Source organism: Linepithema humile, chromosome 3, assembly GCF_040581485.1.
Source record: "Linepithema humile isolate Giens D197 chromosome 3, Lhum_UNIL_v1.0, whole genome shotgun sequence".
Classification (NCBI taxonomy): Eukaryota; Metazoa; Arthropoda; class Insecta; order Hymenoptera; family Formicidae; genus Linepithema; species Linepithema humile.
In genome coordinates, this window is record NC_090130.1 from 11,702,927 (window position 1) to 11,716,950 (window position 14,024).

Consider the following 14,024-nt stretch of genomic DNA (forward strand, 5'->3'; position numbering starts at 1 on the left):
GCCCAGGGTATTATCATTATCATTAAAATTTACAGGAATTTCTCGACCAGGTGCCAAGAGTCGACGATTTCGACTTCCCCGAGTTGCGCGACGGGAATTCCTCGCACCAGGTGTCAAGGGTCGACGAATTCGACTTTCACGAGTTGTGCTACAGGAATTTTTCGCACTAGGTGCCAAGGGTCGACGAATTCGATTTTCGGGAGTTGCACTACGGGAATTCCTCGCACCAGGTCCCAAGGGTTGACGAATTTGGCTACCCCGAGTTGCGCTACGGGAATTCCTCGCACCAGGTGTCAAGGGTCGACGAATTCGACTTTCGCGAATTGCGCTACGGGAATTTTCCGCACCAGGTGCCAAGGGTCGACGAATTCGATTTTCGGGAGTTGCACTACGGGAATTCCTCGCACCAGGTCCCAAGAGTTGACGAAATCGAGTACTCCGAGTTGCGCTACGTGCATTTCTTGCATCAGGTGCCATGGGTCAATGAATTTGACTTCCCCAAATTGCACTACGAAAATTTCGCAAATATGAAAGAGAGAGAGAGATATATGACATATTTTGATATAAAATCTAAAATCGCTTAAAATATTTAGTTATCGATAATCTTACCGTAATATTTTAATGAGCAGAATAATAAAACGAATCAATACGTGTAAAAAAAACCCATTGTTATTTTGAAGAAAAAATATGTAATTTACAATGTACTTTTTTTAACCATTATGCGTTTTCTTTATACTACTTAATTCTCATTATTCTAATCATAAAAGTATTACGGTAAGATTATCTATAACTTAATATTTTCAGATATTTTAATTTAAATTTTATATCGAAATATGTCAGATTAAGATATAAAATAACTCGAAAAGTATTAAAAAGAACTTCTGCAAAGTATAAAAAAGAAAATTATATCCTTTAATCTTGTTAATATTTTATTAATAAATAAACTGCCATGTAATAGAATTTTATTAGTATTAATGAACGAAGAACATCTTATCGAGGTCGACATCGATCCAGTCGCAAAACTTATAATGTAAAATAATTTAGTTAATATGTTATTAAGTTAATATAAATGTTACATTCGAAATGTAGAAAAAATAATTTAAAAATAATTTAAATTTTGTCACATAATTAATTTTGTACATTTCTGTACATTTTTATATTAACTTAATTACATATTAACTAAACTATTTTACATTATAACACGTCTTGTGTTTTATATAGCATTTATGTCATGTGAAACAGATGTTTTATTAGTAATATTAGAAAATAACTAATTACATAAGTCTTGCGTTTGATATCACAGTTACGTTATGTGAAACACAATAAGTGTCCTTTTAAATGTTCTAACTTAATTATTTTATGTTTCAAATGTCGCTGATTTGATATCATAGTTTATATCATAGTTTATATAAGTGTTACATCCGAAATGTACAACAATAATTAAAAAATAATTTCAATTTTGTTACATAATTAATTTTGTACATTTATATTAACTTAATTACATATTAACTAAAATATTTCACATTATAACACAAGTATTTTGTTTTATATCACACTTATATTCTGTGAAACAGATGTTTTATTGGTAATATTAGAAAATAACTAACATAAGTAATGCGTTGGATATCACAATTACGTTATGTAAAACATAATAAGTGTCATTTCGAATATTTTAACTAAATTATTTTATGTTTAACATGTCTTTGATTTGATATCATTGTTTTTTTCGCATATTTTGTAAAAATTTTAACAAAACCGTGATATGAAGCCAAAGATATTTTATATCAGCTATCCGTAACTTCATATCAATGCGGCAGTTAAATCGACGACATGTTACAACTAAAAATAGTTTAGTTTGAATATTTGAAATAAAACATCTGTTTCACAGAATGTAAGTGTAATATGAAAAACAAAATACTTGTGTTAGAATGTAAAATAATTTAGTTAATATACAACTGACTTAATATAAATGTTACATTCAAAATGTGCAAAAATAATTGAAAAAAAATCTCAATTCTGTCACATAATTAATTTTGTACATTTATAAAAAAGTAGGTGATATAGCACAAAAATTCATAAATGATAAGGTCTGGCAAAGTTCCAAAAAAGATACTCCAATATGTTTATATTTTAATAATTATCTAAATTTTTAATATATCACCAACATGAAAAGTAACTGATATGTTATTCAAGGTGCAAATTAAAAAAAACAAAATATTCATAAAATGTATAAATAAAACTGATCAAAATTTGATTGAAAAAAATTTAATTAAAATAACAAAATATTTATTAAAAAATACAACAAAACGGCGCTGTTAACGGGCTTCGCCCCTCCCCTTTAATCGCCTCCCCCCCCCCCAGCGCAGCCCTTCGCGCCATCCCCCCTTCACCCCCGTCGAGGGGTCTCTCCACCCCTCCGCCCCTTTTTACACCTCAAAGTATTATGAAACAATGAAAATGAGTAATAATGTAATATATAGAATGATTAATTGTCATCATGTAATTAATTGACATTATGTAAGTTAACATGTTGTTCGGTGTGGCAGCGCCAAGTTTTTTTGTATTTTTTAATAAATATTTTGTTATTATAATTAAATTTTTTCAATCAAATTTTGATCAGTTTTATTTATACATTTTATGAATATTTTATGTATGTTTATTTTGAATTTGCACCTTGAATAACATATCAGTTACTTTTCATGTTGGTGATACATTAAAAATTTAGATAATTATTAAAATATAAACATATTGGAGTGTCTTTTTTGGAACTTGGCTAGTATTTATTATTGTGGCAGCCAGTCACCGCACCGTCGCTTCGACGAGGTTTAGTACGCGGCGTCGCCGCTATGCGCCGCAGGCCTTCAGCCATGGAAGCTCTGTACTTGCGGGAGCGCCACTAGATTGCGCAGGCGGTTCAGAGCTTTCTCATGTGTAGGCATTTCCTTTGTATTAGTTGTTTTATCTTTCGTCACCGGGTCTATACCCGCCTCTTTCTCCCGCGTTAGTATTGTTATGATCACGTGGAATTGGTCGCGCCTTTGCGACAGTCGTGGGACAGACAAGCAAGAAGAGAGTCGTTGCAAAAAGAGTCGCTCACGGATCCTCAGAAATAAAGAATTAAGAACGCCCTGAATATTGTAGTGTACGAATTATTACCTGAGTGCCTACAGTATTATTTTCAGAAGTGGGATCGGATACGGATTCGGTGCGACTGAGTCTAGTACGACAAGTCTTGTGATTGACCTCGCGCGAGTGTTAATACGAGACGATATAGACGCGACACGTGATAAAGGACAACGGGTACAAAAACACTCTGTGTGAGTCGTGTGCGGGTTATTTTCTGTGTGTAAGATACCCGAGTGCCGGCGGATCGTTTTAGTTCTGTGTGAACGGTATCGTTGTCGCTGTATCGAGACTGTATGTCGGATCGTTAGTATGGCGTTATTGGAAGGAAAAGACTTTACGGTAGCCGAGCTAAAAGATGCTCTTCGCGAGAGAAAATTAGCCTCTAGTGGTTCGAAGGCAGAGCTAATTTTCCGGTTGAGTACCACGGATCCGAATATTTGAGCGATTCTAAGTGAAAAACGGAATCAGGCGTCGCGAGTGGAAGACGCGTCGATTTCCGATAGTGTGCGAGAGGACATGGACGAATCGGCAGATTTAGAAGGCGATGCAACGGTTCAGGAAAGAAGACCGGAAACGAGGCCGTTGCAATCGGAAGAATCTGACGATCACGTGCCACGTGAATTAGCATTGGTTCGAAGAAAGAGAGAGAGTTGATCGAGAGGGAGCGGCAACTGCTACGACGAGAACGCGAGATGGCGCGTAGCGTCTCCGCATCGAGTAACGCTGCCTCTGCGAGCGGTGGTGTTCGTAACCTCAAAAATCTCTTACTCGAATTTGATGCCACCGAGAATACATTCTGGAGATGGAAACACCAGCTAGAGTTGTTGAGGAACTCTTATCAACTAGATAATAATTCCGCAAGAATTTTGATAAGCTCAAGATTGAGAGGACGAACTCTCATCTGGTTTTATTCCAAAGCGGAACACCTGATGCTGAGTATCGAAGATTTGCTGGGAGAAATGACGCGCATGTTTGACCTGCGCCCCGGCAAATTATCTCTCCGCAAGGAATTTGAAGCCCGTGCGTGGAAAACGGCCGAACTATTTTGTGATTATTATCACGACAAAATAATTCTTGCTAATCGAGTGCCAATAGACGAAGACGAACTTCTCGATTACCTCATTGAGGGTATTACTGATATACGCTTGCAAAACCAGGCACGTATAATGAATTTTAAGTCAAAGACGATGTTATTAGAGGCTTTCGAGAACGTCAGCTTAGAGAACAAACGGTATAGCGACCCGAAGTTGAAGAAGACTGGCCCGCAATTGTCCGCAAAAATAGAGTCCGCGAAAGCGAAGCCGATGAGGTGCTACAAGTGCCGCGAGACTGGACATATCGCTACACACTGCAAGAATCTGTTGTCAGCGGAGAAGAGAACATGTTTCGTGTGCGGTTCAACGGAACACCTGTCGAGAAGTTGCCCTGAGCGCAAGCAAGCCACTGTATCTGAGGCAAAAGAAAAATCTGCACAATCAACATCAACGAACATTATAGCGATGGAACAAAATAGTGAACTCTCAAGACCTTACTTGATCAATGTAAAAATTAGTTCTAGTGATAAGGACAACAGCGTGGATACCTTTACGATAGATGCGATAATCGATTCTGGCTCGCCTATCAGTCTAGTTCGCGATAGTGTTGTTAGTGCCGCGAGTTGTAGTCCGGTGAGTGAGGACACTAGCCGATTTTGTGGAATCAACGGTTCACGTCTTAAGATTTTACGTATATTCTATTAAAGCAAAAATAGATAATCCAGTTTGGAAAGATTTAATGGTACATGTGAAGAAACAACAAATTAATGCACAATATATATGTATTTATTGTAAACAAAAATTTTGTCAAGGTTTAATGCCTGCGTATTGCATTTTGAATAATCTTTTTACAAATAATGTGCCTGAAGTAATATCATCTCTTAATACATTTGAAAAGATTCTTATACAGAGAGCTAAAGCATTTCAAACTGTTGTTAAAATGACAACTGTTATGAATAAAAAATTACCTGAAAGGCAAATGATACAAAAAGTTAAAGGTAGAACATTTCATTTACCACTTCCTATACAAGAGACATTGAACAAATTATGTTCTAATACCGATGCGATAAATATTAATCATGAATTATATATCTTAGTCAGAGGTATTCCCACAAAATCAAAAATTATATGGGAAGAGATGGTAAATGTTAAAAAAGTATTTGATGCATTAATATGGTTAAAGAATAATAATCCTTTGTATTCTGAAATAATATTACCAAATAGTCATAATGAATTATCTTTGGAAAAATTAAATAATCTGGAATTCCAGATGCAAGAGGATGAAAATGTTGCAAAAGATGTATTGGATGAGGAGCATGTGTCATTAAGTAATAATTTAGAAACCGAAATACAGGGAACAAAAAATCTTGGAGATGCTGCATTCAATCAGCATGAGGCAATGCTAACTCAGGTTATTAATGATGAAAATGATGGTTATTATGAGCAATATACTATATATCCATTATATGAAAAGAGAACAAATAAAACTGCAACAGCTTTATATCAAATGTTAAAAGTCTATGATTTACCTTTGGATAATCGTGAGAAATGTTTGGATTTGTTATGTTTTCCAGATTTATATTTTTTTGGTATTAATGGACAGCACGAAACTAGGCAGGTCAAGCTTCATGATCATGAATTTGTTAAATGTCGTTTGATGTCTAAACATCCACAGTATAGATTAAATCAACAATACCTATTCTTTTTGTTAAATAATACGAATATCCGTCAATTAAATCGTGGAATTTTTCATAAGATGAATGTAACTAATCCACAAGTTCGTTATACGGCTGCGGAATATTTAGAAGCAATGTCCAAAGAATTGTTAGAATCCGATTTAACCACAATATTTTCGACACTAAGGAATACGGAACAATTCTGGAGTAAACCGCGAAATAATTTAAATTGTATGACACAACATTACGGACCTGCAACATGGTTTCTAACATTAAGTCCCGCTGAATGGTTATGGGAAGAGTTAGGTGAATATATTCGTGAAGTAAATGGATGGTGCGATTCTTCGGCATGCACCAGTGTACTTGTTGCTAGAGATCCTGTGTCAACATCGAGATTTCTCGATAATACGTTTCGTGCGATGCTTGACTTTATTTGTTCCAAAGATCATCCGATCGGAGAAGTCACTCATTATTTTTGGCGACGAGAATACCAAGGTAGAGGCATACAACATTTTCATTTATTAATTTGGATAAAAAATGCTCCAATTCTTGGTGAATCTTCTATTGAAGAAGTTTCCAAATTTATTTTACAATATATAAGCTGTAAAATGCCAGATAAAGATATTTCACCATTATTGTACAGACGTGTTAATACGCATCAACGACACAAACATAATGATTACTGTCTCCGTTCTAAAAAAGTTGGACGTAAAGTTGTTCGGAGATGTCGTTTTGGATTTCCTCGTCCTGTCACTGAGACGTTAAGTATAAGAGATGTCACAACTGCCATAGCAGGTAGAAAGCAATTAAAACATAGAAGCAGGCTTTATGATCTTCCGCGAACTGAAGATGAAAGTAATATAAATGATTATAATCCTGTTCTTCTTACTGCATGGGAAGGAAATATGGATATACAATTTATTGGCGAAAAGTCGTCACTGCTTACCTGGTACATTACTAAATATATGAATAAAGCGGGAAAATGTGAGTTGTCTGATACTATTATTAATACTAAAAATAATACGAATAAATCATTGATGAGCTATCTTTGGAGTATTGCCTTGCGATTCACGAGTAATAGAGAATGTGGAGCTCTTGAAGCTGCTGATACATTACTGGGTATTGCTTTATATGGAACTGATCCAAATACAACTATTAGATGGTTAGATGTTAATCGAATAAGATGTAGAAAATTGAAAACTCGTAAAGAGATTGAAGTACTTGATGATCAATCGACAGATATATTTTGTGAATCTTTGATAAATAACCACTATCCACAGAGACCAAAAGAATTAGAATGTATGTCTCTTTATGAGTTTGCAAAATGGTATGATATTACAAAAATCAAACCACAAAATAAGTTTGTTGAATTCTATAAATTTAAAAATGGATATCTTAGACGACGACAGCGTGAATATCTTATTAATCATTATAGATATAATGTTAATACACAACCGGAAAAGTATTTCTTTGCGTTATTACTTCTGTTCGAACCGTGGAGAGAATTAGAAGAGCTTAGAAATGGATGTGATACTTATGCAGAATCATTTCACAAGGTAAAACTACATTTAACAGAAGCATTACAATATTACGAAAAACTAGAAGAATTGCAAAAAGCATTTGAAAATGCTAAAGAGTTAGTGCAGCAACATTTAGATGAAGTACAAAAACATGAGTCGCAAGATGATCCTGACAATCCAATAGGTGTTCAAAATATAGAAGCTGGTGAAGCGATGCAAGATTTTAAGGATCTCGATGATAAAAATATTAAAGATATTGATGTATCAGAAATGATTGCGAAATTAAATATAGATCAAAAAAGAGTATTCGATAGAGTTATTACTATTATAGAGTCAGATAAATCAATATTGCGATTATATGTTAGTGGAGAAGGTGGTACTGGAAAAAGTTATTTAATTAAAACTGTTAAGTGCTGGATAAAACAAAATCTCAAAAAAGATACTGCTGTAGCAGCACCTACTGGCATAGCAGCGTTTAATATAGACGGTTTGACAGTTCATAGATTGCTTCAATTACCTGTTGAACATGGTAATACTCCTAAATATAAACGATTGTCTGATCATGTGTTAAAACTTTTACGAGCGGAACTTAAAGATGTTATTCTTTTTATAATCGATGAAGTATCAATGATATCTAATTTGACTTTAATGTACATACATCTTCGATTGTCTGAAATATTTGATTCAAGTGATTGTGATGATAGCTGGTTTGGTAAAAGGCATATTCTTTTGTTTGGAGATTTGCTTCAATTGCCTCCTGTACATGAAGATTCTGTCTTTAAAGATTTGTCAAATGAAAAAGTTAACAAATATATTGGTTGCCTACAGACTGTAAATTTGTGGACTACATTATTTGATTACGATGAGTTGACAATTAATATGCGCCAGCAAGAAGATGAGTCTTATCGTGAATTATTGTCAAGAATTCGTATTGGTTTATTAACAAAGTCTGATTATGAAATTTTAAAAAATAGGAAAATATCTTTTACAGAAGATTCCTTCGAATCTAGATTAAATGAATTATGTGATTTTATTAACAATTTGCCATCAGATACCGTTTGTTTATTGCCCACTTGTCACATGTGTGACGTTTTGAATGCTGCAATGTTAAGTCGTATTGCTTCGAAAAAAATATTATTAATTGCTGAAGATACAATCGAATGTATTCCATATATAAAAAAGAAAATATTAAAAGTGTTGGAAAATAATGATGATGATAATTCTAAAACAGCTGGGCTTTCGAAACAAATTGTTATAAAAATTGGAGCAAAAGTTATGATAAGGCGTAATATTGATGCTAGTTTGGGTCTTGTTAATGGTACAATTGCTAAAGTCATTTCAGTTGTACAAGATATTTCTAACGGTTATATAGAAAAAATTAAGCTTCTTTTGCCATCAGGTTTAGAATATTTAATTGAAAGAGTAAATGTCAAATTTGCGGTGATGGAGAAAGCATATGTTATTCGAAAACAATTTCCATTGTGTCTAAGTTACGGAATTACTGTTCATAAAAGCCAAGGCCTGAGTTTGCAGAATGCTATTATAGACATAGGTAATTCTGTATTTAGTCACGGCCAAGTTTATGTTGCATTGTCACGAGTAACATCTTCAGATGGATTGCATTTGATCAATTTTGACCCTTCCTCTATAGAAGCTAGTGAAGAAGCTATTGTTGAATATAATCGATTAAAACGAATACACAAATCCAAAACAGATATAATTTCTGTTTCAAAAGAAAAGTATCGTAAAATAAAAGATATTTTATGGGTACAACCCAAAATAATTAGTTCTGTTCAAGAATCACATAAAAAAGTTCGAAAAAATATTATTTGGGTCACGTATGGTTTTCAAAATATAGATAAGGGTTCGTGTTATGCAAATGCAGTATTGCAATGCTTTTTACATTTAAATGTTATTAGAAAACTAATATTTGAGTATGATAAATTAAGTATTTTAGGTATTTTAATAAATCAATATGAAAACAAACTGCCTAACTTGAATACATATGTAATACGACAAAGTTTAGGAGAATTTTTCTCCAAAAATGTTAAACGAGATGCATGTGAATTTCTTATAGCTCTTTGCACGAAATACGATTATATAAAAAATTTAGTTGAGCATCAAGTCACTTCCATTAAACAATGTAAAAATTGTCATAATACGACGACTATTGTTAATAAAAATATCCTTCTTTCAATTCCTGTTAATAAACGGAAGAAAAAAAGTTTTGATCTTAATGAATTATTAAATGTAACATTTTCTCATTGGTGTCAATTACACAACGAATCATGTGAAAATTGTACAGGAAATGACATATTATGTAAAAGTGAATTAATATTAACCGGAGATATAATTGTCATGCATTTAATAACAATTCAAGACGGTATATCAACAAAAACAGATAAGTTTACTTTACGTGCTATCCCAACAACTAAAATAAATATTGCTGGACAATTCTACAAAGCTATGAGTGCTATATTCCATCATGGTTCATGTATCGAAAATGGTCATTACACAAGTATATGTAGAGAAAAAATGTCTAATACTTGGATTGAAGCTGACGATGCGCAAATTAGAAAAAGACAATAGCCTAGAGGCGCTAAAGATATCTGTATCATTTTCTTACAGAAAATTGATAAGTAATTGGTGGTATTATTTGATCATATCTTTTGATAATAAATGGTAAAAAGAATTGTCATATATAATCAAATATTTTATTAAAATATGTTTACTGATGACGAAAATCTTTATGGATAATCAAATATATGTAAAAAAAAGAAAATAAAGAAAGTTAAGCCAATGACGCTTAAATTAGACAAATACAATGGCCTAGAAACGATTTGTTTGATATTTACATAATTATATATAACTTTGTATTATTACAACATTAATCAAAGAGGACCGTTTTATATGACGGGGGTGGTGATGGGACTCTTTAGTAAAATCTAATTAATTATTTCACAATTGTTTTGTTATTTCACTCTGAAATATCAATATAAAGTTTATATATTTAGTAATATTTTTACTGAAAAAAAGAAATGATATCCATTAATCAACAAATTACCTTTTTAAAAAAAGGTAAAAAAAAGGCGCCAAGTACACGCAAACCTTCCAATTGTTGTATACACGCAAACCTTCCAAAAAAAGTTGTTGTATATATAAACCCAAAAAAAGTTGTTGTATATATAAACACGCAAACCTTACAAAAAAGTTGTTGTGTATTTTACCTTACAAAAAAGTTTCAACAAATTACCTTTTTAAAAAAAGGTAAAGAAAAGGCGCCAAGTGCACGCAAATCTTCCAAAAAAAAGTTGTTGTATACACGCAAACCTTCCAAAAAAAGTTATTGTATACCAAAAAAAAGTTGTTGTATACACGCAAACCTCCCAAAAAAAGTTGTTGTATATATAAACACGCAAACCTTACAAAAAAGTTGTTGTGTATTTTTTACCTTACAAAAAAGTTTCAACAAATTACCTTTTTAAAAAAAGGTAAAGAAAAGGCGCCAAGTGCACGCAAATCTTCAAAAAAAAAGTTGTTGTATACACGCAAACCTTCCAAAAAGAGTTATTGTATACCAAAAAAAAGTTGTTGTATACACGCAAACCTCCCAAAAAAAGTTGTTGTATATATAAACCTTCCAAAAAATTTATCTTCCACAAAAAAATGTATATATATTAACAAATAACAAACCTTTCAAAAAAAGTTGTATATATAACCAAATCAAAAAAAGTTGTTGTATATATAACCAAATAAAAATTTGCTATATATTCTGCCTATAAAAGAGGTGATATCAGAAAATGACGCCAAGTTTAAATAAAAAACCTTTCAAAAAAACTTGTATGTATATATTTTAAAAAAAGTTGTATATACCAAATAAAAATTCGCTATATATTCTGCCTATAAAAGAGGTGATATCAGAAAATGACGCCAAGTTTAAATAAAAAACCTTTCAAAAAAACTTGTATGTATATATTTTAAAAAAAGTTGTATATACCAAATAAAAATTCGCTATATATTCTGCCTATAAAAGATATCATCAGAAAATGACGCCAAGTTTAAATAAAAAAACCTTTCAGAAAAACTTGTATGTATATATATTACGAAAAAGGATTAATTTATTGCGCTTATTGCGCTTACAGCTTTTTAACCAATAAGCATCGATAAGATTGTATTTAGTTATTTTTGCATCTTTATTTAGTTATTTATTTAAAAATTATAATCATATCTACAATTAGTTAATTTTTTTTTAAGTATACATTTTAAAATAATTACATCTGTATCTAGTTACTTTTGCTTCTATATCTAGTTATTTAAATTTAAAAATGATATTTGTGTTTATATCTATCTAGTTAATTTTTCTTAAGTATACTTTTTAAAATAATTGCATCTGTATCTAGTTATTTTTTTTATATCTGTATCTAGTTAAATAAAAAAATAATTTTTTAAATAAAAGTATTTAATTCAAAAATAAAAAAATTTTTCAAATTTAATTAAAATAAAAAAATATTACAAAATTTCGCAAAAAACTTGGCGCTGCTGTACTGAACTACATGTTAAATACATCTTAAAATATTATAGAGAATGAAAATGAGCAATATTTTACAATTTACATGATTAAGTGTTATAATGACTCAAACTGACCAGAGCGGCAAACGGCGACGCGATAGCCAATTAAACTCTTGTTCTTACGGTAAAATTGTAAGTTGATTGGCTATAGCATCGCCACTTGCCGCTTCGTCGCTCTAGTCTGTTTGAGCCGAAATTTGTTTGCATCGCTTGCTCTAACATGCTCCTACTCGCTCTAATACTCCAAACTAAACTATAGTATTACGTCACATATACTATAGATTAAAGTATGTTGGAATGATTAGGAGCATGTTAAAGTATTGCGATGCGAATCTTATGTAAGTTAATAGTTCAGTACAGCAGCGCCAAGTTTTTTGCGAAATTTTGTAATATTTTTTTATTTTGATTAAATTTTAAAAATTTTTTTATTTTTGAATTAAATACTTTTATTTAAAAAATTATTTTTTTATTTAACTAGATACAGATATAAAAATTTTATTTAACTAGATACAGATATAAAAATAAAAAAAAATTAAATACAAAAACAAAAATTAACTCAATAAAAAATTATTGCTTAAAAAAAAAATAAAAACAAAAATTAACTCAATAAAAAATTACTGCTTAAAAAAAATAAAAATATAAAATAAATAATAAAAAACCTACAAAAAATTAATATAATAAAACAAAAAATCAAGAACTAGAAAAAAATAAAGACAAGAAAAAATGAAATAATTATTACATTATAAAACAATATAACAATAGAGAAAAAAAAATGCTTTTAAAAGTGTAAAATAATATTTTTTAAAGTCTTAAAACATTATTCTTATTAATAAAAAAAACCTACAAAAAATTAATATAATAAAACAAAAAAATGAAGAACAAGAAAAAAATAAAGACAAGAAAAAATGAAATAATTACATTATTATAAAACAATATAACAATAGAGAAAAAAATGCTTTTAAAAGTGTAAAATAATATTTTTTAAAGTCTTAAAAAGTTATTCTTATTAATAATAAAAAGTTTGAAATAATACAATTAACTATATAAATTGTTAAAGAATTGGATAAGATTATATATAAATATATATATCTATTAGTAAAGTATAATAAGAAACAAATACATTTTTTCAAATTTATTCTTTCTCATTACATATTTAGCATTATATAATTTATAATAATAATAATAATAATAATAATAAAGGATTATTCTCAACACATATTTCACGCTATGATTTGCAAGAAGGGTTAAGGTTTTAGAATTAAATAGTAATAAATTATTATTATTATTTATTTAATTAATTGCAAACTTTTTGCAAAAGCAGTCGGGAGACGTCACGCTGGATGTGTGTGTGCGTCCGAGCGTGTGTGCATTTATCTGCGCGCGCGCGTGCGTGTTTGTATGTGTATTTCTATGAAATTTAGCGTGACGTCTCCCGACTGCTTTTGCAAAAAGTTTGCAATTAATTAAATAAATAATAATAATAATTTATTACTATTTAATTCTAAAACCTTAACCCTTCTTGCAAATCATAGCGTGAAATATGTGTTGAGAATAATCCTTTATTATTATTATTATTATTATTATTATAAATTATATAATGCTAAATATGTAATGAGAAAGAATAAATTTGAAAAAATGTATTTGTTTCTTATTATACTTTACTAATAGATATATATATTTATATATAATCTTATCCAATTCTTTAACAATTTATATAGTTAATTGTATTATTTCAAACTTTTTATTATTAATAAGAATAACTTTTTAAGACTTTAAAAAATATTATTTTACACTTTTAAAAGCATTCTTTTCTCTATTGTTATATTGTTTTATAATAATGTAATTATTTCATTTTTTCTTGTCTTTATTTTTTTCTTGTTCTTGATTTTTTTGTTTTATTATATTAATTTTTTGTAGGTTTTTTTTATTAATAAGAATAATGTTTTAAGACTTTAAAAAATATTATTTTACACTTTTAAAAGCATTTTTTTTTCTCTATTGTTATATTGTTTTATAATGTAATAATTATTTCATTTTTTCTTGTCTTTATTTTTTTCTAGTTCTTGATTTTTTGTTTTATTATATTAATTTTTTGTAGG

The 14,024-nt window shown here is 30.3% G+C and overlaps 1 protein-coding gene across 1 annotated transcript; it reads left to right on the forward strand.

Moving 5' to 3' along the window:
• The first annotated feature begins 5,208 nt into the window (after positions 1 to 5,208).
• Positions 5,209 to 12,066, forward strand: LOC136998327 (uncharacterized). Its single transcript, XM_067350857.1, has one exon. The coding sequence runs from the start codon at positions 5,299 to 5,301 to the stop codon at positions 9,943 to 9,945; it is 4,647 nt and encodes a 1,548-aa protein (XP_067206958.1). The 5' UTR covers positions 5,209 to 5,298; the 3' UTR covers positions 9,946 to 12,066.
• The last annotated feature ends 1,958 nt before the right edge of the window (positions 12,067 to 14,024 follow it).